Genomic DNA, 26,824 nt, shown 5'->3' on the forward strand with positions numbered 1-26,824 from the left:
AAAAGAATGATATCTGTACAGCAAAACCCTTGCTATCTAACTGTGGCTGAGTTCGATTTTCCATTCACACATTTGGACATAAAGACCTCCAGCAACAGCGAGCGGTACACCACTCATTTGACATCATCCACACACAAACTGGCCATGCTGTTGACTCCGCTGACCTGAAATCTTGGTGGTGAACTGGGTGATGATAGGAGGGCCGTAGCCTTTGGCTGTGCTTGCACGCAGGGTGAAAGAGTACGTAGAGCCTGGGTAGAGGCCAGTGAACACGTGGGTGGTCTCGTTGCCCAGCTTCACTACCTTCCCACTCTGGTTGGAGAGGTCCAGCTCAGGGTCAAAAGAGCTCACCGCCTTGTAGGAGATCTAGGAAGGAAGAAAATGAATATTCTGATCGTGACCTCTGGTACTCCACACTGAGCTTCCTTTGGCTGAGGAGGATTTGTATTCGTTCAGTGAAAATGTTTTATGTTGGAGGCATCCAAGTGGCTCAGAAAGCTGAAGCATTTACTGTACACTCTGTGCTGAGATTTTGTATCCCACTCAGGGTAGCAAGAATTATCCCCCCCATATCTCTTTCCCCTACTGCACTTCGTGGTATTACCAAAAGCCACAGGACTTGAAAAAGTCTTATGTTGTACTTCTTTGTGTGTATGCTTATGAATAACTGGCTTAATTAGGTACACTTTTATAAGTGAATGGAATTCAGTAGCTGTAGAGCAAAAAGGGCTGGACAATATGGCTCTTCAAAAAGAATATTTAGAATATTCAATCATCAAATGGCATATTCACGCACTACATCAGAAATAAAAAAATTCAGCAGTGTAAAACAAACTCTTAGAAGATAAGTCCTATGTACACTTTTGAGTGAAGTTTCAAGATAATTTTTGGATGGATTGCCATGAAACTTGGTACAGGCACTTATGTTTTTCACAGGATAAACTGATAATAATAATTTTATTGGTCCCATAGCTTTCAATTTGGCACCATTCTCAGCTGAAAGTTTTATTTGCTTTAATTTACTTTGGTGTATGGCCAAATACTGACAAAAACATTATTCACATCAACCTCAGCTGGACTTTATGTTTAATGCTAATTAGCCAAGGTTAGCATGATAATATGCTAAACTAAGATGGTGAACGTGAAAACACTTAACATCTGCATTATGATTACAAGCACGTTAGCATGCATACATTAGCATTTAGCCCCAAAACACCACCAAAATATTAAAAACACCTTGCATTATGTGGTCCAAAACAACAAAGGTATTAAATCGGTTTTAAATGCCACAGAGCGATCTCTAAAAAGTAATGTGTTGAGAAAATAACTTCACGTGTGAGCTGCTGAATTTATGTCAGCGAGGCTTCATGCCAGCATTTCCAGAATTAGTGAGTTACAAAAGGTCCGTGGTGATGAGCTCTCTCATAGCAGTGGTCAGATTCTTCTGTAAAAGCGGAGGTGCGTAATATTTTTCAACCAAGATGATGCAGGCTTTTGGTTTCAAGGAGATAGGAAATACACTTAATGTATTCCTTCTCCATTAATAAGCACAGGCAGCTCTGGAGGGGAGCATTAAGGTGAGTGTTTTTGCTAATATCCATTTTGAATAAAGTAAAGTCGCACTTTAAGAAAATGCCTCTCCTTGTAAAGGAAAACCTCCATTATAATTCCAATTATGGAATACAAAGAGAGTTAGGAGTGCTGCATAATTTGTGTCCATCAACTTTTGAAATGCTTCGAGGCCTTCTCATTTAGTCTTTGTCTGTGAAATGAGTCTGTGATGCCAAATCCTATATCACAACATTTCAGGGAGAGGAATTTGAAATGACTTGTCAACACTGGGCACATGGACAGGTTTTTACAATTTTAATGTCTCTGACGGGAAAAATAATAGAAAAATAAAAAGAATATTTGAGCGAATTAATTTTGGCTTGCTTGTAACTATTGCTCGATCTGGTATTAAGCTTTTTAAAAGGCAGTGGTTTATATTTTTGCATCTGAGGGAGGTAAATGTCAAATTTCTGAAGCACTCATAAAATGCAAATACACATATAATCTCTGGCAGCTTTATTGGTAAAATAATGAAGAGAGGTATGAAAGATGCTCTATACTGCTTCCTGTCATAAAATAAGGAGTGGAAAAAAAACCACACCTAAACCCACGTAAACTCTACTTAACATTCTCAACTGAAGAAGACTGTTATCCTTCTTAGGCAGACTTACCGTAAATATTAATAATCCAAATTTAAGCTATTTGAAAAGGCTGCATGTTTTATAAGAATAGTGGCTTTCAAGAGAAACAGCATGACTTAATAGTACCCTTGGTTCTCTGAATTTCAATTTATTTTGGTAATAGCAGCCATTTCCCTAAAAGGTAGTGGATGCACAGCTTTTATTTACCGCAATGACAAACAAAATGCTGCTTCATAATTAATTAGCATCACTAAATATGACTGATGAACACGAGACATATGGAAAATCTGCTGTGTGCTTTTTAAAGAGATGCTGGCTCCTATCTTTCTGCAAAGTTTTCTATAAAATAGCATTCACAGAGCTCGGTCAAAAAGGAACAGAGCCGAAATCTCTTTGATATCACATCTTGTCAGATATATTTCACTCTGAGTCCTTTGATAATGTCAAATCAAAGCAAGGTCCTGACTTGTAAGAAACAACTTCTGGGGAATACCAGCAGAATACATTGTCGGTTACTTTCTTAAATCAGAGAAACAGACTGTGGTGGTGTAAGGGGAACACACCTGAAGCAAGCTGCTGGCTTGTTACATTCTCCTCATCTGTCACCATGTTTCAGATGAACATTAATCCTCTTTCTTCCTCTAAAACAGAACCAGCGATTCCAGACGATGTTGGGGAAACTATAATGATTCTTTACTGTATATTAAAACCACATCACTACACCGTAATGGCTTTCCAGGCAGAGACAGACAGAAGTAATTGCTGCAGTGCATGAATATAATAGCCCAGAGTGGGTACTTTATAAGTGAAACACATTTGCTTCAACATAAATATGAGTGAACATGAAGAAGCGGCAATGCAAACCACGGCATTTGCTCTAAATGCTTTTGCTTGTACCATGAAATTTTAAAAAGATAAACGACTGAAACATGTTGCTCTAAAAGTGATTAAGTGTGCGTTAAAGCTGCAGCTTTTATAGACATTGTTTTCCTGCACTCTGCCAGCACCTTTAAGTGCACAAGTACACAACACTGCACTACACACACTTGAATAAACAGGACCTTGTTATGATTCTTTAGGATTTTCCTGCTTTGACAGAAATGTCTGTGTGCAGCTGCGAGAATATCCATTTCATATTTCATTCGCCTCAGTCGCCTGACGTCACGGCAGCAGATGGAGAAACCTGTACGACGACCCTGATAGCCTTTGCTTTTACTTTCAATCTGCTCTCTTCGTGTGATAAACAGTCCTGTCAATGATTACTAACCTAGTCAAAATATCAAGCGTGAGCAAATGGTGACAAAAGGGAGAATCAACAGAGGAGAATCAATCTGTGGCAAAGGCTGGAGGATTACTTCCACCTTAAGCTGGTAAAGATCAATGTGTACATACATCGTGTGTGTGTGTGTGTGGAGACTGTTTCTATTATTCAAGACAGAAAGCTGCCAGGGCCTGCGAGGAGCCTTATGTCAACATTTGCTTGGTAGTAGATCGTGATATGTGTTCGAGGTGTGTTTCGCAGATTATATTTTCCTCAGAGGTTGCTCGTGTGTCGAAGGACAGAGGATGACGGCACTTTGGCAGTTGATTCTGTCCAAGTAAAACAAAGAACAACAGTGAAACACACTGCGGCGGTACTTCAGAAAGGACGCTAAAGAAAAAAACAAGCTGTGCTTATTTTGAACACATTGGCTGGCGTGAAGCTAACAAATTGATTCAGGTTTAAGCTGTTCCACAGCTATAATTTAGAGCTAAGCTGGCATAATAACTAATTAAACTCATCCTGCTGAATTCTCTGCTGTCGACTCTATTTGCTCCCTTTATAATCGTATCAAGTTGGGTTCAAGCCCTGTCAATAAATTAGTTTTTAAATCTCTATCAGAAGTGCTACAAGTTAGTTAACAATTCTAAGATGGAAACCTAAAACTTAAAAGAAAGTTACCAAGCAAATAATCTGTATATGGAGATGATTCAAAGATGAAAAACTAACTTGACCAGGTCCAAGTTTGTCTGAACAAAGACGTTTCCGTGGAGGCTCAGTTCCACCTTATATGAACCAGTTTTGTGGAGCATGTTTTCCTAAAAACCACTTGAAGATGCATGGTTTAACTTGTAATCCCACTTTATGAAATACTGTATCTCTTTCTTGTCATGACTGTCAACAAACTGGCAGATGCACCCAATTCCCAAGCCCAAGGATGAGAAAAAAAGTGATTCACATGATGAAAAAATCAATTCAAACATTTCTCTGACAGTGCTGTACACTATAGCCCATCACAGCTGTGGAAAACAAAAAGACACAGAGAGGTGTGGGAGACAAAACAGCTTAATACTCAAAGTAAGTCTGTTTAGTACTAAAAAGGATGATCAATACCTCTCAACATTTTGCTAATTGCAGTGTTTGGTTGTACCTCATACTGAGTGATGATCCCGTAAGTCTGCGCTGGTTCTCTCCACTTCAGGATGATCTTCTCCTCATAGGCACTGCCCTGAATGGACTCCAGAGGGACAGCTCCCGGCACTGTGGCAAATAATCACAGACCGATTTCTCAAAACCGGTGGCACACAAGTAATTTTCAAGGTAGAAATATATTTATAAAAGGAGGTACACGGTAGGATTTCCATGGATACATATTGACGGGCATGTTCGTCAAGATAAAAGCTGTCAACAAATGTTGAACAAAAGCACTTTCTCCTTTTTATTATGATTTATGATGTGCATAAACCAATCAATACAAGAGCTTTTCAAGGACCTACAGTACTCAAGTGGCCCTCGAGCCAAAGTCAAACACATCTTAGCAGGAACTGACAAGATTATTTGAAGTCATTGTCCCTCAAAACACACTCACTGATATATGTTTTACAGCAAAACTGAACATTTTTCCACATAGATAAAAATGTGTTGCAAACAAAGATGAACTAGTAACCCCTTGGGAATAGTGAGAATCTTAATCTTTCTGCTATGTTTACTTGTACTGATGTACTGCCAAAGAGATCTGATCCTTTAACCTCTCATGTGATTTGCTTTCATTCTGTAGGCGAAACACAATGATGTAGAGATGTCTGTTTTTTGGGTTGTTTCTTTTTTTTTTCTCGACATTTATCTTCAAGAATGCAACTACAGCTACACCCTGTCTGTACACTTGTTCCCATGAGACCCTAAACACACAGATCCACAGACACGCAGCAGACAGAGAGTGAGAAACAGTTGCCGCTTTCAAGTTTCCGACCACAGATATCTGAGACAGACATGACAAGGCTCTTTTCGTCAGCTGAGCCTGTTTGTTATCTGGCGGCCGGGGCTCCTTGAGACTTCTGTTGAGTTCATTTCCTGTGTCTGCTGAGGCAACACATAAGAGCTTTCATCTTTGAAGGTGGTGAAACAAGCATATGACACACAGAGGCTCGATGTCTGACTCCTTGTGCTCTCCTGAAAAGTATTTGGAAAATTCAAAAGTTGTGCTGGCTGTTTATAATCAGGTGAGAATTATCTGAGCTTCCCAAAGATCAACATGTTGCAACTTTGATAATATAGCATATCTGCTGTTGGAGGGCAGGCTCTTAATTATCCTCTAAACTGCCAGGTAAAATGGTAGAACAGATAAGCCCCTGGAAAAGACTTGCAGCTGATGAAAAAGTGAATCTTCAGTTTTATTTTCTGTTAGTAACTTATTTAATTTTGACGTCCTGGGAAAAAGCTATTATTACAAATCCTTAATTAACACTTTCATGAGCTTGATATTGCATTTATGACCGTTATAGTGGAATTGTATGCAAAAATTAGAGAACTGTTAAGGTGCATTTATTGACACTTAGGCACAAACAGAAATCCTTCCAGGGTGGTTTTAAAACTATAAATGTGCTGAAAACGCACAGACATTTGCCTTCCAGTGTATAAACATCTAATCTGGGATCAGTCTGTCACACCTCCCTGCATCACACTTACCATCCTCATCAGTCTGAACCTCCAGCTCTGTGCTCTCCATGACCCCCTCTGGGTTGCGAAGCACCAGCTTCACACTTAGGTTGGTGAAGGGTGTCAAGTTGTGGATGGTGTGCTGAGGATCGCGACTCTGGGTGTCATAACACACCTCCTCCCGGGTCTCCTCCTTGCCGCCCACCCTGGACCGGTACTGGACGGTCAGGTTGTAGCTGTGGCAGCGGGTCACGTTGTAGCCCAGAGGCTCCCAGCGCACTGTCACCTGCTTGGATTGGATGTCCACCACCTCTAGCCTTCGTGGGCCATGCATGGGCTCTGACAGGAGGGACGGAAAGAGAGGAGCGTGAGCATACATCAAGACAATCAATTAGGCCATATGAAATGGCAGGTAGCGCAAGATAGTTTGAACAAAATCAAGAAAATTACTGAGGTTTATGCCAGGGCACAGAGAAGGTGGTGTTCCTTTGAGTCAAAGAAAATCTACCACCAGATTTTTCATAACACTTGAGACCCAGTCAATACTTTTTTTCATATTGAAATGCCATTTCCTCTGTTTGGGATTCATATTTCCAGAAAATATTTTAGAATTTCAAAGCCACGGCCCGATACTGAGCATTGCCTCATCCCATCACCGTTGCTAACTCAGTCTCACAGCAGCTGCACACACCAAGACACCACAGGTCTGTTGGTGGAAACCCTCAGCAGGAGGTGTATCATCCCTTCAGAGCGTGCCGTTGCTCTGCTCCCTCTACCTTGTCCTCTGCCTTCTCCTCTCTCTTTTCCATCTCGCCCAGTGGCGGTCAGCTATTAGCACCACACTGATACAGAGTCAGCCGGCCTGTCAATCGAGGCAGGACACAACCCCCACTGCCATCCCATCACCTCTAATCACATACACTGTGTCTCCTTGCCTTTTCTCTCCCACTTTCTCCATTTTCTCCTCGTTCTACCCTTTCCGTCTATCTCCTCTCCCTCCCATTCCCCTTCTCCATTTCTCCTTTCTTTTTCTGTGGCTCCCACATTTCTATTTCCTCTCTTTCTCCTTCTGCTCATCCCACACCCCCTCCACCTCTCCACCTCCCCCCCCCCCCTCTCTCTCTGCCTCTCCTACCTACGGGAGGAAAGCAGCCCAAGCACAAGGTAATGGGATCAATTTCCATTCCAGGTTAAATTCGCAGTCCATTTCTCTGGAACTTAACACTTTACCACCTATTAGGAAGAGCCAGGGCTCAATTTCCCTGTTCCCCAGGAGACACAGTCCAGCAATTCAGAGGCAGCCATGGCAGCCATGTTTAACATTCTGGAGGTGCATAGGGGTAGGGCTGGGTGGGGTGACTGGACTGGAGCTCCAGCATGTTGTTCATTTCTGCAATCTGTAAAACAACACGACAAACAAGCAAAAAACTACAAACAACACAGTTGGCAACCTTTTAAAGTGACACCCACTTATATTTATGACACAGCATGTGTCATAAATATAAGTGGGTTTTGCTCAACTGTTTAGTGGATATCTATAGAAAGATAATGGTCGACCCATTCAGTATTGTGTAGCACCGCAGAAAAACTACAAGGAGAAATGTTTTTTCCCGGATTTGGATAATGACATGTGACATGACAGCAGCATGTACCAGTGAGAAAGGAAAATGCAAGAATAACTGCGGTGAGAGAAAAATAAAAGTGCCTGCTAGTTGAATGAAAGATGGAACACCTTCAGATCTCACAAGGAGAAACAACGGATGTGATCTCTCCTGCTTTTCCACAGAGCAGATGAAATAACATTAGAAGGGCCTGAAGGAGGCAGAGGAAGAGCTGTGGAAGACAGATGGGTAAGGGGATATCAGTGCTCAGCACACAGTACATAAAGCATACACTAAGGACTAAAAATGAAAAAGTATGTCCTGAAAGTGTAAAAGCATCTTTCCAAAAGAAATAAAAAAGCAATTAGCCTCTCTACAAGGAGGATTTGTCACTATAGGTCTGCAGAACACAACAAAACACTAAAAACCCTGACAGGGGATTTTATGTCTATCAGCTTTTTATAACAATTTAAACAATAATTGAAGAAAATATAACATATTTTAGAATATTCTTCTCTCTGACCTCCTGTGATTGTTAAAATCTGAAAGAAATGTTCATCTTTGGTGGAGACTGATATTTAAAACATGCTTTCAAAGGAATTAGCTGTGGAGTCAAATATTCAGCATAACAGACAATGAGCAAGCCAATTTACGTCTACTCGCAAACTAAAGTATGGGAATAAACATAAAAATTCACAAAGTGAGCCGCCATTTTAAATAAAGGTAATCAGACCAAGAGAAAAAAAAAGAGAGATTCTTACACAGAACTGGAAATAACTCGATGACAGAAAACAGGCCTCTTCAAATAGGTTGCAATGCTGGAAAAGCCATCCAGAAAATAGAAGTTTAAACCCCCTTATTTGCGGAACTATCTGTTGGCCGCACTCAGTAGGCAACGGTTACACTAAAAGCACAGAGAATTGCAGGGTGGCCAGGCACAGAAATCAAATTAAGCTGGATGCTCTCAAAGTGACAAATGCACCAAAGTGTGAATCTCAAGCAGACGTGCACGAGCGGCTTGGAGGAAGCCTCATTTCTGGAGCGTTCAAGGAGAATGTCACACTCACATCTTTGTGGAACATCACAAATAATGTCCACTGCACCGTAATTCTGGCCAATGGAGAGATGCCAGCAAGAATCAACTGGGAAAAATATAATTGAGAAATGAAATAGACTATTTTTAAATTCCACTTTTTGGCATGTAGTAAGAACATTACACATATATTTTAGTTAGTATGCTAACAGTGATAGTGGAGGTACATAAAGAAACATTGGCCATTTAGTGAAGAGCTCTTATGATTCTCCCACAGCCTCTCCCTGGAGTTTTGTTGAGAAAAGGCTAATTGTTTGTTGCCCCATTGGCTCCCTGTAGTGCAAATGCCAGCTGTCTGAGGGAGGCAGTTAAATGTGACGATCTGTGGCGGACGCCCAATCTCAACTTGTACCCCATGACTCAGAATGACATCATCTGTTTTTGTGAACAAAAAGGGGCCTCATCCATTGGTCATGGTTGACTTTGAAGACAGAGCAAAGTGAAAAAGAAAAACAGCCTGCATCCTGTACCCCCACTTAATCTGAAATGAGCGGGGTCGTACTGAACGGCTGATATCCTTTATAAATCCATCCGTGCATAGATGCAGGCTATGCAGCCATTTTCAAACAGGCCCATAGGCCCATGAATGACAGCTGATGAGATGAGCTTATTACCCCAGTCTACTGTGACTGCTAGGTTATGCTAGGTATCAAAAGCACAAGCACAAATCACAACAAGGAATAACAGGGCTATCTCTTGAAATCCATACCATTTATTTTTAGCAATTCTCACAAGCTATCACACACTGAGGGCGACATTGGGGTGAAAGTAGTGAAAATATGACTCTAATATCTCTCCAGTATGGCAGATATTTCTAGTGGGATAGAGTTATAATAATGGCTATGAAAGCATCCCTTGGAGCAGGAAATTGCTGAGGTCTATCTTACGCCAGGGCACACAGAATGAGCTCAAGCGAGAGCCAGATTGGTATTCCAAGCAGTGGACAAATTATCACCTGCTCCACATTTGCCGATGTAATTGAATAATTTGAATTTGACATTTACATAGAACTATTAGCGATTTTTTTTGTCATTACAGTGTGACATTTAAATAATGTTTTTAGAACTTATCAGCACATTATTGCCTCTTGTTCATTTGAATGTGCCCTGCACGCACGCCACTGCAGCTCTAGCGATAACATGATTTCTCAAAACATGAAAAAAAACCTCAAAAAACAACAACAAATAACCGCATGCTGCAGCCGTCTGTCCTGGAGGGGGCTTCAAATAGTGCACTTAGCCCCTGGGTAGAGCAGGACATTAGTCCTGGATGAAAGGAAACAAATTGGGCATGTCCGGAGCTCAACCACTTTACTGCGAGACAAGTGTGTGGTGGTTTGGGGTGTGGGGGGCTATAAGGGGGACAGTTTTCTAACATGTTTAAGGCTGTATGCATGTAAAGGAGCATCCATATACCTGCACAGCAGCACAGATCTGGCTCAACAGCTTACTGGCTATATGTACAGAAGAACGATTCACTTATCAGATCTTCCTCAGGCTTCACAGCGCACAAGTCATTCAGAGAACCACGATCTTTATCAGATCCACATCGATTAAGGGCAGAAAAAGCCTTGTGCTTGCATAGACTTCCATCTCCCTGCTCAGCAAACAGAATCAGGAGGTGTGGAGGGGGAGATGGTGGTGGTGGTGTGGGGGGGTACTTCCTCAATGATTAGAAACCAACGTCAAGTCAATGTGGCTCCTGAGCCTGCTTGCTATCTCATCAGGATGAAACGGCGCTTGGTTCAAGTAGGAGGAGGAGGAGGAAGCCTTGTTGTTTGGAGATGAAAAAAAAAGAAATGCCTCGACTTTCACAAGATGGCATGTAGACTGTCTGATTCTTTGCTGGAGAATGTCAGACGGGGCTTGTCACATGCAAGCACCTTCGCTGTAGACAGTGCCAAAACAACATGACAACAGCGAAGATTAAATCCTGGTCAGAGGGCTGCTTTCATGTAAAGTATTCCATTCTAGGCAGTGAAGCCTGGTATTGCCATCACTTATCTCTCCATTGCTGTGTGTTATTCACTCTGTTCTGTTTGAGCTGGGCGGGCTGGGAGGTGAGCACATTTGTTTGCCTCTTTCTATTACATCTCAGTGATAGTACTGAGGCCATTGAGGTAATGACATGGGTTTTATACTTAGGAAATCATTTTCATATCCCGCAGAAGCGAGCCGTAATGATAGCTTTTGATAACCGACAATCAAAGCTCCATCACCCTCCTAGAGTGTTCCTCTATGCAATCCTCTGGGGGAAGAGAAAGAGAGGTGGGAGGGGGTTAAGAGGGAGAGATGGCAGGAGTCATGTGTGGGTGGTGGGTGCTGGGTGGAGAAAGAAATCTAAGACAGAGGAGGGGAGAGGGTGGAAGTGCCAAGGATTGTGTCGCCATCAAAAGCAACAAGTCAAACGAGGCCTTGGGACTGACGTGTGTACACATGTTATAATTGATAGCACTTTAAGGGCACTGTACATGGACCTTTTGTGTTCTAACATGGCGCTCTACACGCATTACAAAGTCAGAGACAAATGCCCAAGTGCTCAGGACACACACACACACAGGCTTTGCCCATATACCTTGGAGGCGTGGATAATCACAAGGATTTATTGAATGGTGCTGGTCGCTCCTCACTCTATCAAGTCCTTCTTTATAGGCCTCGTGATAAATGAGACTGCCATGATGGGTGAGGATGAGGGGCGGAGGGGTCTGCCACACGCTGGATTGAATTGAAACCACAGAATGAGCCCATTGCTGGGCCAGGCTGGGCTGCCACCTTGTCTGATGAACCCCCCCGAAGCTGTAGGGGTGGAGATGAATGGGTGAATGCCTTCGTTCTCATAGCACTGAATAAAAAGGGAGAGCAAAAGCGTGACGGAGAGAGTAAGATACACCCTTACCAGCACAAGAGGATGATGCATGACAAGACTCAAGACAAGTCAAACGAAGTCAGTGCTTGTCTTTGTTAATAATCGAAGACCCTGTACTGTATATAAACCAGCAAGTTCAAATGCGTAAATACAGACACTGTGAAAATCTTTCCTTTGGTATTTCTAATTTATTGTGTATGATTTTGTGGCTAGAGCTATTGTCTAAAACAGATGCTCAACCCCTCCTTAAATGAAGTAGGGGTGTGATTATCAAATTGCTGGTTTATAACATGGTGCAGCTGCTCCCTAATCTAGTGTCAGAAAGGTGCGGGGGGAGTGGGTTTCCAAAGCTATTTGACCATGCGACAAGCACTTCTGAAGAAACAGACTGTAGGCGCAGCTTAACGGTTTGAAGCCTTTGGTAATTTCTGTTTCATTCCCTTTCTTACAGTCCAAGTTTTTAATCACCTAAAATGAACCTTTGCAAAGTCAGGTTGTCTTAGCCTAGACCAGTTCCAATTTGCACTTCAGTCATGGATGTGCAGACAACAACTGATGACTGTGAAACAAGATCCAAAGAGAGAAGGAGGCCTTTTTTTGTGTGTGTGATCTCTAAACAGGTGTATGCATGTTCATCCTAAACGGACATCAGGGAATTTTCAGTTTTCAGTGGCATATGCATAATGTGTGTGTTTCTGCCGGACCTATTTAGGAAGGTGGGTCACTTCTTGATGACGAATGCACCACTCTGGGGTTTAAGCAGACAAAGAGCATTTGAAAACACTGCTCACACCATGAGCAGCTCCACTAGCGTGCCTGAAAATCTATTTATACGTTATATTTTCTTGGAATCAGTAATTTCATGAATTAGTAATGGTTACTTGCTTCCTTCATGTTTCGCACCATACTGGGCAGTGAAGTAGTTTAAAGCCCACTAAAGCTAAAAGGCGTTCTGCAGTTTATTCATCATGACGGCAGCATTTAGTGGCATTGAGACAAAGTAACTACTGCGATGCAAAGTAGCATTGTTTTTTTACAAGAAGCAAATTAGCTCCTTTCACTTTGCAGTGTTTTCACTTCGAAAAACAAAAACAAAAAACAATCACCTGCCTTTGTAATTGCAGTATCTAAAATTCTGATTTAAAAAATTGAATAAATAATTCCAGTAAGGTACAGTATGTAATGTCGGCAGATAATCTTTTCTATCACTGAGCATTTGGAGGGATTTAAAGAACAAACTGAGAAAGTGTTCCTCAGGGGCAAAAGGTGAAGGGAAGCGCGAGTCCACTAACCCGATGAAAACAAATGGACAGCCAGTAGATGGAAAGAGCAGAGGCAGCGGAGGTGGAACTGGTTAAATCAATCTTTCATTTCGTTTCCACCAATATGCTGAGCGGTGATTGGGGTCAGAATGACAGGTAGACTGAACCCCACCTCCCACGTCTGTCTTAACACATTCACATGCCAAAACATCCATCTCCACTACGGGACCAGGCTTTGTCTTTTGTGTTCGGGTTCCTGGGGAAAAAGCCTGTGGTTAGGGCTTACAAACGGGAAGAACACTAGACCTTGTTAACAGACCGGGACGCAATCTCTACAGGAACAGTGGGAGGTTACCAAGGTGATCCTTCAACTTCAACACTCCCCAGATGGCTCATGCGGCATTGTCGTTTGTCGCCAAAACTCTGCGTGTGTCACACTCAACTCAGGGTGTTACCCAGAGTGTAAATCAATGTGAAGCGCTTGACTTTGTGAAATGGTTGCTACAATTTCTGAGCCACCTACTTAGGAGATATATGAGATCAAAGATCTAGCTATCTAGGTGGAGAGATACAGGATATAAATCTTAGTCTTCCTGACATTTCTGCCCTTCGGTCGAGGAGGAGACGCACAAATGTTCTTGAGTTAGAGTTATACAATCAGACTGAATGAGTGCATCCTGGACGCCTAGCAAGAGGAATGGGACATCTATAATTCAGCAAAAGGATGGAGAAAATCTGTGACAAAAATTACAGCAGATAGTGCATGAATAATTAAAGACGAAGAATAGCAACATTTAAAGTCCTTGAGAAGCATTTCAGTTTAAATTTAAAAACAGCAGAAAAAAAGAATCTTGCCAAGACTGACTAAACTACAGCTATTTATCATTCTCCTGAGGCTGAAGAGTTGAGGTTACAAACAACCTCAATGATAATTGTTTGCGAGGAGCTGAAGAGGCGGCCTTACAATAAGAACAGAGCAAATTTACATGGATGTCACCAGAGAATCGTCTGCGCACATCTGTTGTCAGAGCCTTCCTTCCTTCGTGTTTGGGGAATAGATGGATGGCATGATGGATACGAGGGAAATAATAGTAATGAAGTCTTTCTCACTTTGTCTCTCTCCTCTCCAACTGCAGTTGTTTGAAGATGTGTCCTTGAGAAGAACACAATTTACCTTTTGTGGAGCCAATATCACAGAACACAATTCGCCATTCTACTTCCAACTGCCTGTGATAAAAAGACTTTTATTTTGGTCCTCCTTTAACCTTCCTGCACACCACAAACTCAATCTACCCTGTTTTCTCTGACGGACAAAAGAACACACATTCAATGGGCCTCAAACCAAGGATTTTCATTCACCGTGCCGCACACAATATATAAACCCTATAGGTCACATGACTGCCACTGCTATTGTTGATGACAAACCGGGCCAGTGTTATCTGAGATGAAAAGGTGAAGTGGCTTTCTATTCATGTATCAAGGCAACAATGGCATTAATTAGACACACCAAAACTGGAAAACAATTTCCTTTCCTATTAGATCCACATAAAGAGATACGCTCAATCTGAGCTGTAGAAAAAAAGAAAAAAAAAAGGCAACCATCATAAAGGGGCAGACCTCGCCAAGGCGATTTCATTTGCAGTTATGTATTATGCTATAGAAGAAAAAAAAAAAAAGCAGTTATAGCTGATATATCATCATCCTAACTTTCTTCAGAAAATGTCAAGGCTTGGTTGGATAAGAAAAGGCAAGGTGAGATACACTGTGCAAGTGCAGCTGAGTATAATGCTAATAATAATAATATAATACTTAGCTCATGCTAACCGGGTCAGCAGACTAATAATAGCATTCCACATCTTGAGATAGCAGAACAGAATATGTCATCAACTTGTGTCTCAGTCTTTGTGCTGAACAGCTATATGCAGAATTCTTCTTAATGAATCCGTCAGAGCTGACCAGAGCTTACACCAAACCTGGAAACGAAATCTTCAACATGAGTAAGAATGCTCACAGAGAATGGCAAGCGGTACAAAGCCCTGGGCGTCCTTACAGTATGTCAGGTCATAAAATTTTCTTGTCTGTCAAAGTGAACGGTTTCTTTACAAATTAAGAAATAACACTGAGAAAAAAATTCATGCTGCAGATTTCAGTTTTGAAAGTCATTTCTGACAACTGAACAATGTCAGAAAAAAAAGGAATGACTTACTTAAATTGGTCTTAACATTATTCATTACTTTGGCGGGTTTAAAAGAGATGAAGGATGAGGCAGATTTTTAACTGTTAACCGTACAGCTTATATGATTCTTTCAGGCCCAACATGCTCATTGAAGAGAGCAACATTCTTTCCAGAGTTTGTGTGTGATTCACAAACTTCAAGGTCTGGCAGTAATGGTTTTCTGTAGATTGTACAGATTTGCACAGAAGCACTTTCATAACTGAGTTCCTGTTTCTTGCTCCATTTAGAATAACTAACAGACTGTACCCGTCCTAATACAGTTTACCTAATATGCACTTTACTATCAATCTGTGCGTTTTCCTGCAGCAACACTGGCATCTGTTTCAGGTATTCTAAATACATATTTGGAATTTATTTTCATTTTCTGCATATAAGGATAATACAATTTTCCTTTTTTTTTGTTTTATTCCTCAGCATGTTTGGAAGCCCATTTTCTTCACTGTGTATGATGTGTTCATATCACATTTTGACACTGCTACACTGCTAAATTATTAGGACTTGAAAGATTGAGTCTTTTTCATCTTGCCAAGCATCAGCATCATTCTTATTTGCATCAAAACAGACCTGGTCTTTCACAAATTAACCAGGACGCTAAATGCAAATAACTTGCCTTGGTGTGGGAGAACATAATCGAGCAGCTCCTCCCTACTTTTCCACCATTATAAATGAGTGTTTAAGCGAGGGCCGATCTCTGATTAACGCTGACTCCTCTGTGTTTAATAGCACTCAGTGCAACAGAATGGCAAAGTAAAAACAAACAGATGAGACTACTCCCACGTGGCACCGGAGCGCAGATGGAGACAACTTATAGATGGAGATGTGTAGCTGGCAGAGGCTCGAGTCTGAGCAGGTGTTTGGACCCAGCATGGACATCATGTACTGCCATTTTCAAAGCGCCCGCGAGCCAGCGGGGCCGAAAAGGCCAAAGGGTTGAGATGAGGCACACAGGACAGACTGTTCTTCTACCATGGAGACTAGTGTGAAATTATTTTTGCTCCATCAAAAACAAGTGTTGCGTGAAAAACATGCATGTGCACCTCTTACTCTGGCTCAGTCAACTTCAGATGGTTTCGAAATAATTAAAAGTTAATTGATTTAGCAACTGTCATCACAATAACTCTTTTACTGAAGTAACAAAACATTCAAAATGTTTGCTTGGAAGATGGACTGGAACTATGTTCAAAATGTGTCTCTGATTGTCTTAAGCTACAAAAGATTACAAAGATCGAAAAACTCTGGCAAATACTTTTCACAAACACAGATCTAATGTACAACTCAGACTGCAGAGGAGTAGTTGTTTAAGGCTTACTTTTCTGCCTTCCCAGTGTGGGCTGGAAATGGTTTCTCTGTGTGAGATGGTCTCTAAATGGTGTAGCTGAAATTCAGGGGCCCCTGCTGTGATCGTAGGGCAACACCTGATAATGCAGTGTCTTCCTGAAAGCAGCACTTACAAAAGCTTGGAGAACTGGTAAACAACTTCACACAGACATAAATTTCACCAAATATTTTCCTCTTTTTCCTCAAAAATGTTTGGTGAGTAATTTTGGCCAGCAGAAAAATAAGAAAAATAGCAAATGTTAACAAGCTGTGAAATTCAACATTGACGGTACATGAGGATCTGCAAAAGGAAAATGTTGCTGGAATGATTCCTCCAAACACTTGAAGGCCACAAATAACCCCCCCCCGAGCAATCAAAAAGCCATCCTGTTGACGAGGAAAGTAATGAAAGTGCGTCATGGGAAAGTAAAACCTTTCAAGGCTTCCGCTTTCTTCCTCCTGCTTCTGAATTGAATCGGTGGCATCCTTGCATTATACGTTCCCCATTTTACAGAAGATTGAATTAAAACATCCTTTGTCATCAGAAACATTGCTCTCAGTTTGCAAAGTGGCCAAGGCATGGCTGTGAATAATTATGTGGGAGTCAGTGATCTAAAGTGCCCACAGATTTTCATTAGCGCCTCCAGACAGCAGTGCAGGGAGATGGGAAGCGAGTCTCTGGGCCTGTCTGTATCAACAGTGATGTATCACACAGCCCTATGAGTCTTAACCGTTCAATTAGGAGCTCTGCTGAGGCCCAGCCTGTCAGTGGGAAAGACCAGCAGAGAGCCAGACAAGATCAAGAGCTGCTTCCTCAAACACACCTCAGGTGCTGGGGCCATCAATCTCCCCGACTGTGGCCTGCAGGGTGGCCAAGAGGGCAGGACCCCTGCAGAAGTCGGGCCTGCTCAGGAGGCTGCACAGGTAGGGCCATTCATCCCTATCAGCCAGACTAAAAATGAATAAGCTCATGACCTTCACAGTGGGGAGAGGGGGTTACACCCAGGGCAGGCAGGGGAAAAATCTCATTTTCATCAGCATTTCACTGGACACCCAACAGCATTAGCCTGGGAAAATGCTGAGGGTAGGTTTATTTTTGTTCCCCGAGTTGGCTTCCTGGTACAGCATGGGAATTTAGCTGGTTAATGTTGTGAGAAGGGCAATTTGTACAATATCATCAGGCGTTCTCAAGGTGTTTGCATACATGTTTGAGTCTGAATGCCCACAGTACAGCTGCAATATAATGATCCAAATTTAGGGTGGCACTCTGCTTCAAACATGATATCAGTCAGTGTTGCTGATAAATTAGGAAGCTTCTAGGGATTTTGAAATGAGAATTAAGTTGAATGAACTAGTAGTTATGAAGCTAACCATGTGGCAGGGCAGTTTTCAGCTGTACGTTTGGAGCCAGCTATAAATCATATCAATTACTGTGACACGCAGCTGTTCGAAATAACAAGGGATGTTAAGAGAGTTTACTTAAACTTGTTATTCTTCCACTGGTTCATAGGCGTTAATGAGTTTTTTTTTCTTGTTACATGTAATGTTGTAAAGAGTATGCAGGCCTCTAACTGTTCCAGGTGCTCACCATAGAACACATACTCACATAAGAGATAATCTATATCCAGATGCCAAACGTCTTAATGAAGATCTATAGGTATAAACATTAAAAACACAAAACGCTTTATCTACTATGGCAAAATAATCACCTTAGTATAATAGCAAAGATATATGTTGGGCAATTATGAGCTGGAATTATTTGCCTCAAATGCTATGTGGCTCTAGAGGAAACACAACAGAGATCCGACCAACAATGGAGCACTGATGGAAATTTATTGCAGGCAGGGGACAATTTGAAAAAAACAAAACACGAATCTTTTTTAGATGTTTTGTTTGAAATAGTAAATTAGTGATGGCAAAAACTGCTGCATGAATGGACTGCATTGACTGCCACTCTTTTTCACACACACACATTCCAATATCTCTCTCTCTGTTTAATCAAGATGGGCGCGTTTGTTCTCTTCTGCATCAGACAATCTTTGTGTTGGAACAGTGCAAAGTGGTGACAGCAAAAGTGAACATAGTTGTTAGATGTAACAGAGATGTTATTCTTATTTCTAGATGCATAACACCTATTGGCACTGTGATGTAGCTCAGTCACACACACCCACACACAAAAGCACTCACATACACCACATACTGGATTTCACCTAGGCCAATTATACAGGTGTCTCACCGGCAAGTTAATATCCTAGAAGAAAATGTTACAGTAAAAGTTCCTACAGGAAACTTATTTTTTGCAGAAGCTGTTTTTGTTGTTGTTGTTTTCTGTGTTTTGGGGGTTTTAAATTTTGTATTATTTTGTAACAGATATGAAAAGCTCCAAATATAAAATACTGCTCTTCCCTGGGCATCGTCTCTGATGTGCAACTGACGGGTCATTAATTATCAAGCAGGAGTTGAAAGAGGGCTACTCGTCAACCACTGTGATGTGTTGCAAGGTCCATCACAGGAGCAACTTGACTGGACTTTCTGCAATCCACCATCTAGCTCCAGCTCACTTCCAAAGCCATTAACTTCATACAACATACACATCTACATCTACAACATGGGTATTTTTATCCTCACCAGCACATTTGGTCCTGGCCCTCAGTGGGGGTCCGGGGGCTCCGGTGCCTCCCTCCAGAGGTCTGGTCAGAAGAACACTGATCTCGTACTCTGTGTCTGGATCCAGGTGGCCGATTTTGTGCGTGGTCTTGTCTACGGGCTGCAGGTCGTACATGGTGCCAGACACAGTGCGGTACTCCACCTCCCTGTCGATGATCGGCCCGTCCCCGTTGATGCTGTTGGCGTTCAGCTGGATCCACAGGTAAGTGGCGCCAACAGCAGTTAGCTGAGGTGGTGCAATTGGCACTGGTGGCTCTAGGGAAACAAAAAGTTTTTTAAGATTGTTAGATGACTATGACACAAGTATTTAACAGTGAAGACAGCAATAGCAAATTATTTAACTTGTCTATAAAGCACCAAAAGAAAAAAGTGGTTAAATGCTTAGCAAACACGATGCTGAAAATCAGCTTCTTCTCATTAAAAATCATCCCCATTTGAATTGTCTTGAAGCACAGTCACATTTTCAGGTAATCGAGGTATTTAGAAAGAGCCATGTAACAATCAATAGTCCCTGCTCGGTGAGGACTCTCATCATCATCATTATGTTTAGTCCACTGACTAAAGGCTCCGAGACCTTGGCAAGTGGTGCTCCTGCTCAGTAACACATTGATTTAAATCAAGGACGGCTATGGAAAAGCCTCTGACAATCGACAGCTACTGTAACTGTCATCTCTCTCATCTAATTCAGGAGCTGGTTTAATCTCTCAGCTCATGACTGCTAAAACACAACAGGTGCTATGACTACTATGTTGATTATTATTGATTTACAACACAATTCAGCTCATTCAGCCCATTACTTCAGTTGTGCAGATACTGTAATAACCAAGGGTCAAGAATGTCTTATAAATATGAATGTTCTGTCTGAATTGTTCGAGAAAAATGTTTTGGGAAGTGCAAGTTTCACTTCTTGTGACGAGCAAAGTCATTCTATGTGCATAAATCCTTTTTAATTGATCTAAAGTGCAATTGTCTCACCGGAGTTTAAGACGTCCAGAACACTTTTCGCACATGTATTCCTGCTGCCGCTTTCACACTATCCAGCTGATCGAAAAGTGGCAGTAAAATGTCAAGATATGCAGCAATGCCCCGCAAAGGCAGGGAAGAAGAAGACGACTGCCAGCTAGTAAACAATTCGGGATTTAAAATACTTTGAGGTTGTCTGAGATTTAATCACTGTACCCAGATCAGATAAATAATTGCACTTGCTCCCTTCATTTTGAAATCTTTAACCCCCCTATTGCCAAAATATCTCATCAATTTCATAATCAAACTCTTAATATTCTCGGTATGGTGATTTCTTCATCACAGCTTTACAGCTTTTGTCGCAGCCAGGCTCACTGCACAAATGTGCAGATCTTCCACACTTAGAGACCTTCACAAAATCATTTCACAACCAAAACAAATAAATTTATTTTTAAATGACAGCAAACTGCCGTCTTTGAATAAACATTTCCAGACTCTATTGTGAACATTTTTAATGAAAGCCATTTTTTTCTCTCCAAAATAAATAGTGTAACACTTAAAAATTAATTAATTTCTGGGCCCTTTTGAACCTTCAATGTGACCGTTTGGATATGCCAGAAATTTAATCTCAAGTTCTTCAGTACAAGTTTATCTCTTTCAGACATGTTCAGTGACAACCTTAAAGATTACCTCTTCTCTTATATCACCAATATCTCTGTAATCTTGTTTAAACCTTCTGCCATTTCTGGCTTAATGAGACTTCTTGAAATGTCAGACAAGTTATTTCAACTGTGGGTTATTTTCAGCATTGCGTTATTATATAACCAAGCAAAAGGACATTACAGTATTTGAGGGTAGGTGTTATTAGAAACTTCTAATGTCTGTAAAGATCTAAGTTCTATACTTCTGTCTTCACTTTTTAAAGTCATATTCAACAAAGAGAAGCTTGTCCAGATACCACCTAAACACATTAGATTAAAACCTGTCCACCTTCTGTGTCCCATTGTTATGTCTTCCATGCGTCGCACACTTGTGTCTCCTGGTGCAAGCAAAAACCTGACATTGTCAACAAAGAGCTATGACCCACTGCTGAGGCACTGCTTAGGAATCTACCCTTGTCGTGCACTACAATAGGTACACGTCCCAGAGGCCGTGGTGAGTGGCTCTAATGAGCACACACATGTAACAGAATAATGCCATTAGTCGCCTGGTTGCTTCTCATGGAGTTGTCATGGAGAGGGAGAAGTCTCCAGGCACCTTAGCAGAAGCCAGAGGTGTCCTACAGAGAACTGGAGCCTCTTCCTTAGCAGATGGTTACCCCATGGTGACTTCCATCGTAGGTCCCTAAACTCCCACTAATCCAAGCTTCCAGTGTGGCTGTCAAACATCACCTAAAGTGAACCAGCTAATCCAGCAGGTCCTCTCCTGGGCTTGACACGCTGTGCACCAGTCTGCGTGTTGGAGCCAGACAGAACAATGAGGTGGTGGTGTTATGGTCTGTTGTCATGTCTTAAAAGGGGTTTAACTGAGTTAAGTAGCAATATACTCAGAAAGCAGCACAGACTCACCCTGTAATGCCATCTCTCATGGTAGAATGGTGAATTAAAAAATACTGCTATTTTAATGGCATTTGGCATTTGTAATATTTTAAAACATCAAAAGAGGCTAAATGTATAAAATGAGTTTTACAGCTTCAGTAGTTTCAGCAAACCAAGAACTCAGACTTTATTGTATTTTTTTTTTTATCTGGAGAAAAGCAGATAGCATGTACTATTAAAAGATGTAACTTATCTAAATATCTCGATTCATTAAAAATAAAAGTAAGAACTTTGTTAAAGAACACTGAGAGCAAAACTGAGAAGTCTGGACGAAGTGAATCAAAATATTAAGAAAAAAGTCACAGTCCTACCTCTGAGGAGGTAAGTGTCACGTAGGCTGTTACCAGATTTTATTGACACGTTTGCCAACACACTCATTCTGTCATAACACCTGATGATACACAGGACCAAATGGCCCTAAAAATTTGTTTCTAGCTGTTGACTCAGACATGACGAGTTCACAGGATGAGCAAACTTGCTAACTTGCGAACTAAAGTCATTACATTGCATTATAATCATCTTCTCGTATTATCTTAAAGTATCACCTGTGACACCATCAGACTATGGAATTTAGATGTGCAAGGTATCGGTCAATCAATGAATCATTTAATCAGTCTATTTCTATATATGTTTTTTCAGTGCACTGTAATGCACGAATGTCTCTGCTGCTGCTTAATCCTATTTTTGCTGTTATCACTTGAGACTTGAGATTTCTGTAACAATACGACTAAGCAGCATGATGTATTAGAGCGAGAAGCATTTCATTTAACTTTGAAATGTTACTGCTTCACAAAAGCAACAGCAGCTTATGGTGATGAAATAATTCCTGCAGGTGCAGTAATCCTCTGTTCATAGTCATAGTAGATGCACTGGAAATAACGGATTACCGGTGTGAAATACACTCAAGTGCTTGAACACTTTAGGATATTAACAACTCAATTCCCAGTTTTTAAGCCTCGTGAGGCAGCTTTGCAGCAGTAAGGCTTGGCAAAGGGCTCCAAAGCGAGCTCTGTGCTGGCTGGAGAAGGGTGACAGTGCGCAGATGACAGTGGCGGCCATACGTGGGGGTCAGCAAGCAGCTGTTGTCATAATGTTGACCAGACAGGCAAACGGCCTGGCGACAGCTGCGTCCTCCTCTGCTGCAGCACCTGTCTGCCTGCCAGGACGCAATTGCACAAATGCACACTCATGCACATGCAATGAGCACACACACACACACACACACACACGCCTTGCCATCCATTTGCCATTCACCACACAATCCACAATAATAAGAGTCGCCATTCTGCTGTGTTGTTAGATTAGTTAGACCTGAGTCTTAATAAATCCTTCTTTCATTTGCCCGTTACATCCACGGAGCCTCTCTTGCTAAGATGCAAGAGGTCCTCATTATGTTGCACACTCTTCCTAATTGGGCTGCTGTGAGTAAAGAATTGATCTGCTCCTGATAGGAAAAGAGGTGGGCACAGGAAAATGACGAGCCCGGCTGGCTGGCCAGCCTTCGATTTTTGGTGGCTATTCTCATTAGTGCTGACACGGTCGCGGCTTGGCAGCCTCGAGTAGGTAACACAGCCCAGAATACTACGCTGGAGCTCAGCGAACACTCAGTAGGCTCCAGGTGATTCTAACCAGGCCAAGAAAGGAGCCAGAACTTAGACAGGGAGTAATTATCCCCCTTTCAGAACCACTGGCTGCACTACAGGAGAGCCCACCACAAGGGGGGCACGAGGAAGGGGCTGCACTGGGCCGAGCCGTATGGCACTCTGGAAATACATGCAGTACACTTACACAAAGGCACATAAATCTGACTGAATACTGGCATGAAAAGCAGAAGTGATTATCTGGGATAATCAAGCATTCACTCTCCTCATGTTGAAGAAAAAGGCAGTGTATGGTAATGAGGAGTGGGGGGCGGGGGGCGTCGGGGAAGCGGTGTGTTGACTATAGCAGGCTCATAATCCACAGAATTGCTCTGTGGTCACTCCTCCAAAAACGAGTCACGGATGCGGTGAATACACATTTAAGGAGGATTTACGACTCAGACACATTGCTAGGAGGGTTAAGCACTTATTTTATGACTGGTACGATAAGAGGAGATATCAGCTTTTTTATGTGCGACACTTATAACCGTGAAAACGCCTCTTTTCCCCCTTGCGACGACGTTGGCTTATGTCGAAGTCATCGAGGTGTGAAATCTCTGCAGAATTTAAAGTGGGATGTATTACAAGATTCCCTGATGCTTAAATGTGGAAAATTACTGTATTTTAAATATTTATGACAAAGGCACTTTACACTTAACTGGTTTGTCTTGTGCAAAAAGATATCTAGTAACACTCCGAAAGCGGCGATCAGCAAAAATATTGCCATCTAGCGAGTCTGTGAAAGTGCGAGGAGGATGTGCAAGTGATTGTGTTGCTGAATTTATGCACGAGTGTGGTTTTGAGTGCCTCCAGTGTGTCAGTAAATTTTCTTTGAGTACACCACTGAAACCCACTGATACACTCGGGCAGTGAGACTTTATCTCCCCCTTCACTCTGCAGTGTCTGGACCCAGCCATTCTCGCATGATTGACAGACCTCGATCTGGACAGCTAGGATTAAACCTATCAATCACATAAAGCTCGGAGACAAAAAAAAAAAAGGAAAAAAGAAAAAAGAAAAAAATCGTGGCAGTAAATTCAATTGAGAGCACGGGGAGAAAATTGAGGTGAAGAAATATAGGAGGCCATTACCGGGCTATAGGGCTGTAGGAAAGTGAGGCCTTGCAGGATTTAGTTTCAGATGACTCCATAAATTCATATCAAATGACTGCAGGAGTGAAGTATCAGTGAGGTTACTGTAAACCCCGATGCCTCTTGCCTTTGTGATCTTTTAGGTGGAATCGTGTTCGGTCAAGGACAGCCTTTACACAGGAAGGTATTAAAGTCCTCTGGATAACAAATCAACATTAAAAGCTAGTATTTTTAGTAACGCCTAAGAGGACATTTTCATCCACGAACACGCAGCATTTCCTGTTTATCTCCTGTTGACTTTGCTGTATGCACAGAGGTCACAGGGAAGGAAAACATGCTGTTTGTGCCGTGTTCATTCGGTGTTTGTGTCTGCTCTGGGACCAGTACTCACGTTTTATGGTTAACTCTCCATAATTGGACACTCCGACCCCTTTGTCTGAGTGGACGATACAGCGGTAGCGGCCTGAGTCGCCCTTGGTTGTGTTCTCTACGTCGAAAGTGCCTATGAAGCGCCGGTTGTTCCAAGGTTTAGTGGCCTTCATTGGGGCCTCCCGTCCGCCGATGCCCTGTTTGGAACAGAGACAAACACACATGCGAGCTTTCAAAATGGAAAGGTTTAATAAGCAAAGTGGGCTGACCTTGCGTGTTTCAGAAACTCTGGTTGAGTGTACTTGTTGTCTGCTCTTGCACGTGTTTGTTTGTATTCCATCGTTCCCATCGGCGGCTGATAGTAGGAATACATTTATCACACAGGGATGCACGCACGCACACACACACACACACACACACACAAACACAGTGGGCCCTCCCCAGCTGTCACCCCTCACAGCAGGCAGATGGGGGACATTTGTTCATTAGAAATATTTCTTCATTACTGTCATCGGGGGACTTCACTTAATGTTTGTTTTCCAGCTCCTGTGCTAATGAGGACGTGTTTGTTAAAATGATGGAGTACCTGGCAGAGGACCTTTACCCAGCGTCATGCTCCCACTGATCACATGTGTGACAGTGTGCTTAGCAGCAGAGCCGGCAGGGTTATGTCTGCCAGATGCACTACCTTCACTGCTCAGAACAAGGTCAATTCAAGACTGCTGTGCAGCTCAGTTGTGCTGGATATAGTACACAGCATCCACAGAGCCAACATCTATATAGGTTAAAACCATACTGCGGTGATCCGAAACAACCGTAATCCCCCGCCTTCCCAGACACAGAGGTCTGGTGAGCAGGTGAAATCTTAAACACAAGGGCACAACAAAGCAATGTGTGAATGTCTTGGCTTGGATTTGCCAAAATGATTTAAACACAAAAAGAGATTTCCTGAGACCAACTTTTAAACATGTATATAATTCTGTCTTTTATTTCCTGAATTAAGATAACAGTTTCCATGCTTTCAACCACCCACGGCATTTCCTCTTCGCTTCAACAGTATCTGTTGTTTTGTTTATCTCCTAACAGGAAAATGTATTTCTACACTAATACAAGGCCCATTTTTGACTTAAAAGGTAAAACTGCTTGAAACAATCAGTAAGTACTGTTTCAACAATTCCTAACAATTTAATATACCTCATCACTGATTTACAATTGTGATCAAACTGTTAACCAGAACTTTGTTTGAGATCTGTTGCTGTACAATTTAAAAGGCCAAAGCAATTCAAATCTGCTAGGAGGATGTACAGTCTGTGGCTGTGGTGTAACTGTTTACATTTGACCCTCTGTAATTATGGTTAAACATGTTAAATATAACCAAGCACTTTTGCTGTATCATCTTCTTCAACTCCATTTGGAGTCATTTGGATCTTACAAATGTGATCTATATACATATATAGAGGAGGATTCTGTGATGTTAACTAATTGTCAATTTGTATTTTGTTCACCATTTGTTTACTTTTGTCTTCTTTTGATAAGATGTTGGCCAACAGTGGTATCTGGATCACACCAGATGGCTAACAGTTGTTAAGGTCTGGCTTGATGTTACACGGATAAAATTTGATAATCAGTTATGAGAAACGCTTCATTGGAAAATTGGAATTGTTCTGTAAGGCCTCTAATCTAGTTTTTGATCTAGAGTGTTAGGAAGAAGATAAAAATGAAACTCACCTGAAGCCAGAGGCGGAAATTGTCCCTTTTGCGTCCATTGACGGTGCAGTGAAAAGATGCAGTCTGTCCAGCATTGACCTCCACTCCCTTTATAGTCAGGAAGTGAGGTGTGTTCACTGTGGAGAAAAAAAATATATATATATTTTGTTAAACCAAAAGAAGCGACATGCTGCCAAGTTCAACTTCCCTAAAATGAATTTACACTTTATGAGAATCAATCAACAGAACTTGGTGTTAGAGCACCTGCTCAACATTAGCATTAAGGTCATGCCAACAATAATTTCAC

At 41.8% G+C, this 26,824-nt stretch overlaps 1 protein-coding gene across 8 annotated transcripts in view; it reads right to left on the reverse strand.

The window, feature by feature from the left end:
• LOC124069664 (receptor-type tyrosine-protein phosphatase mu-like) overlaps nt 1–26,824 on the reverse strand; it is a 138,855-nt gene that overhangs the window by 62,722 nt on the left and 49,309 nt on the right. For all 8 annotated transcript variants that reach the window (XR_006845082.1, XM_046409017.1, XM_046409018.1 and 5 more), the window contains exons 5-10: nt 26,539–26,654; nt 24,833–25,007; nt 19,111–19,404; nt 6,139–6,447; nt 4,604–4,713; nt 165–366 (exon numbers count right to left, since the gene is read on the reverse strand). Coding sequence is in view for 7 of the 8 variants with exons in the window: in XM_046409017.1 (XP_046264973.1) it covers nt 165–366; nt 4,604–4,713; nt 6,139–6,447; nt 19,111–19,404; nt 24,833–25,007; nt 26,539–26,654 (1,206 nt within the window). In the remaining variant the exon portion in view is untranslated. The remainder of the gene's footprint in view (nt 1–164; nt 367–4,603; nt 4,714–6,138; nt 6,448–19,110; nt 19,405–24,832; nt 25,008–26,538; nt 26,655–26,824) is intronic.

This window comes from Scatophagus argus, chromosome 13, assembly GCF_020382885.2.
Source record: "Scatophagus argus isolate fScaArg1 chromosome 13, fScaArg1.pri, whole genome shotgun sequence".
In the NCBI taxonomy this organism is placed as follows: Eukaryota; Metazoa; Chordata; class Actinopteri; family Scatophagidae; genus Scatophagus; species Scatophagus argus.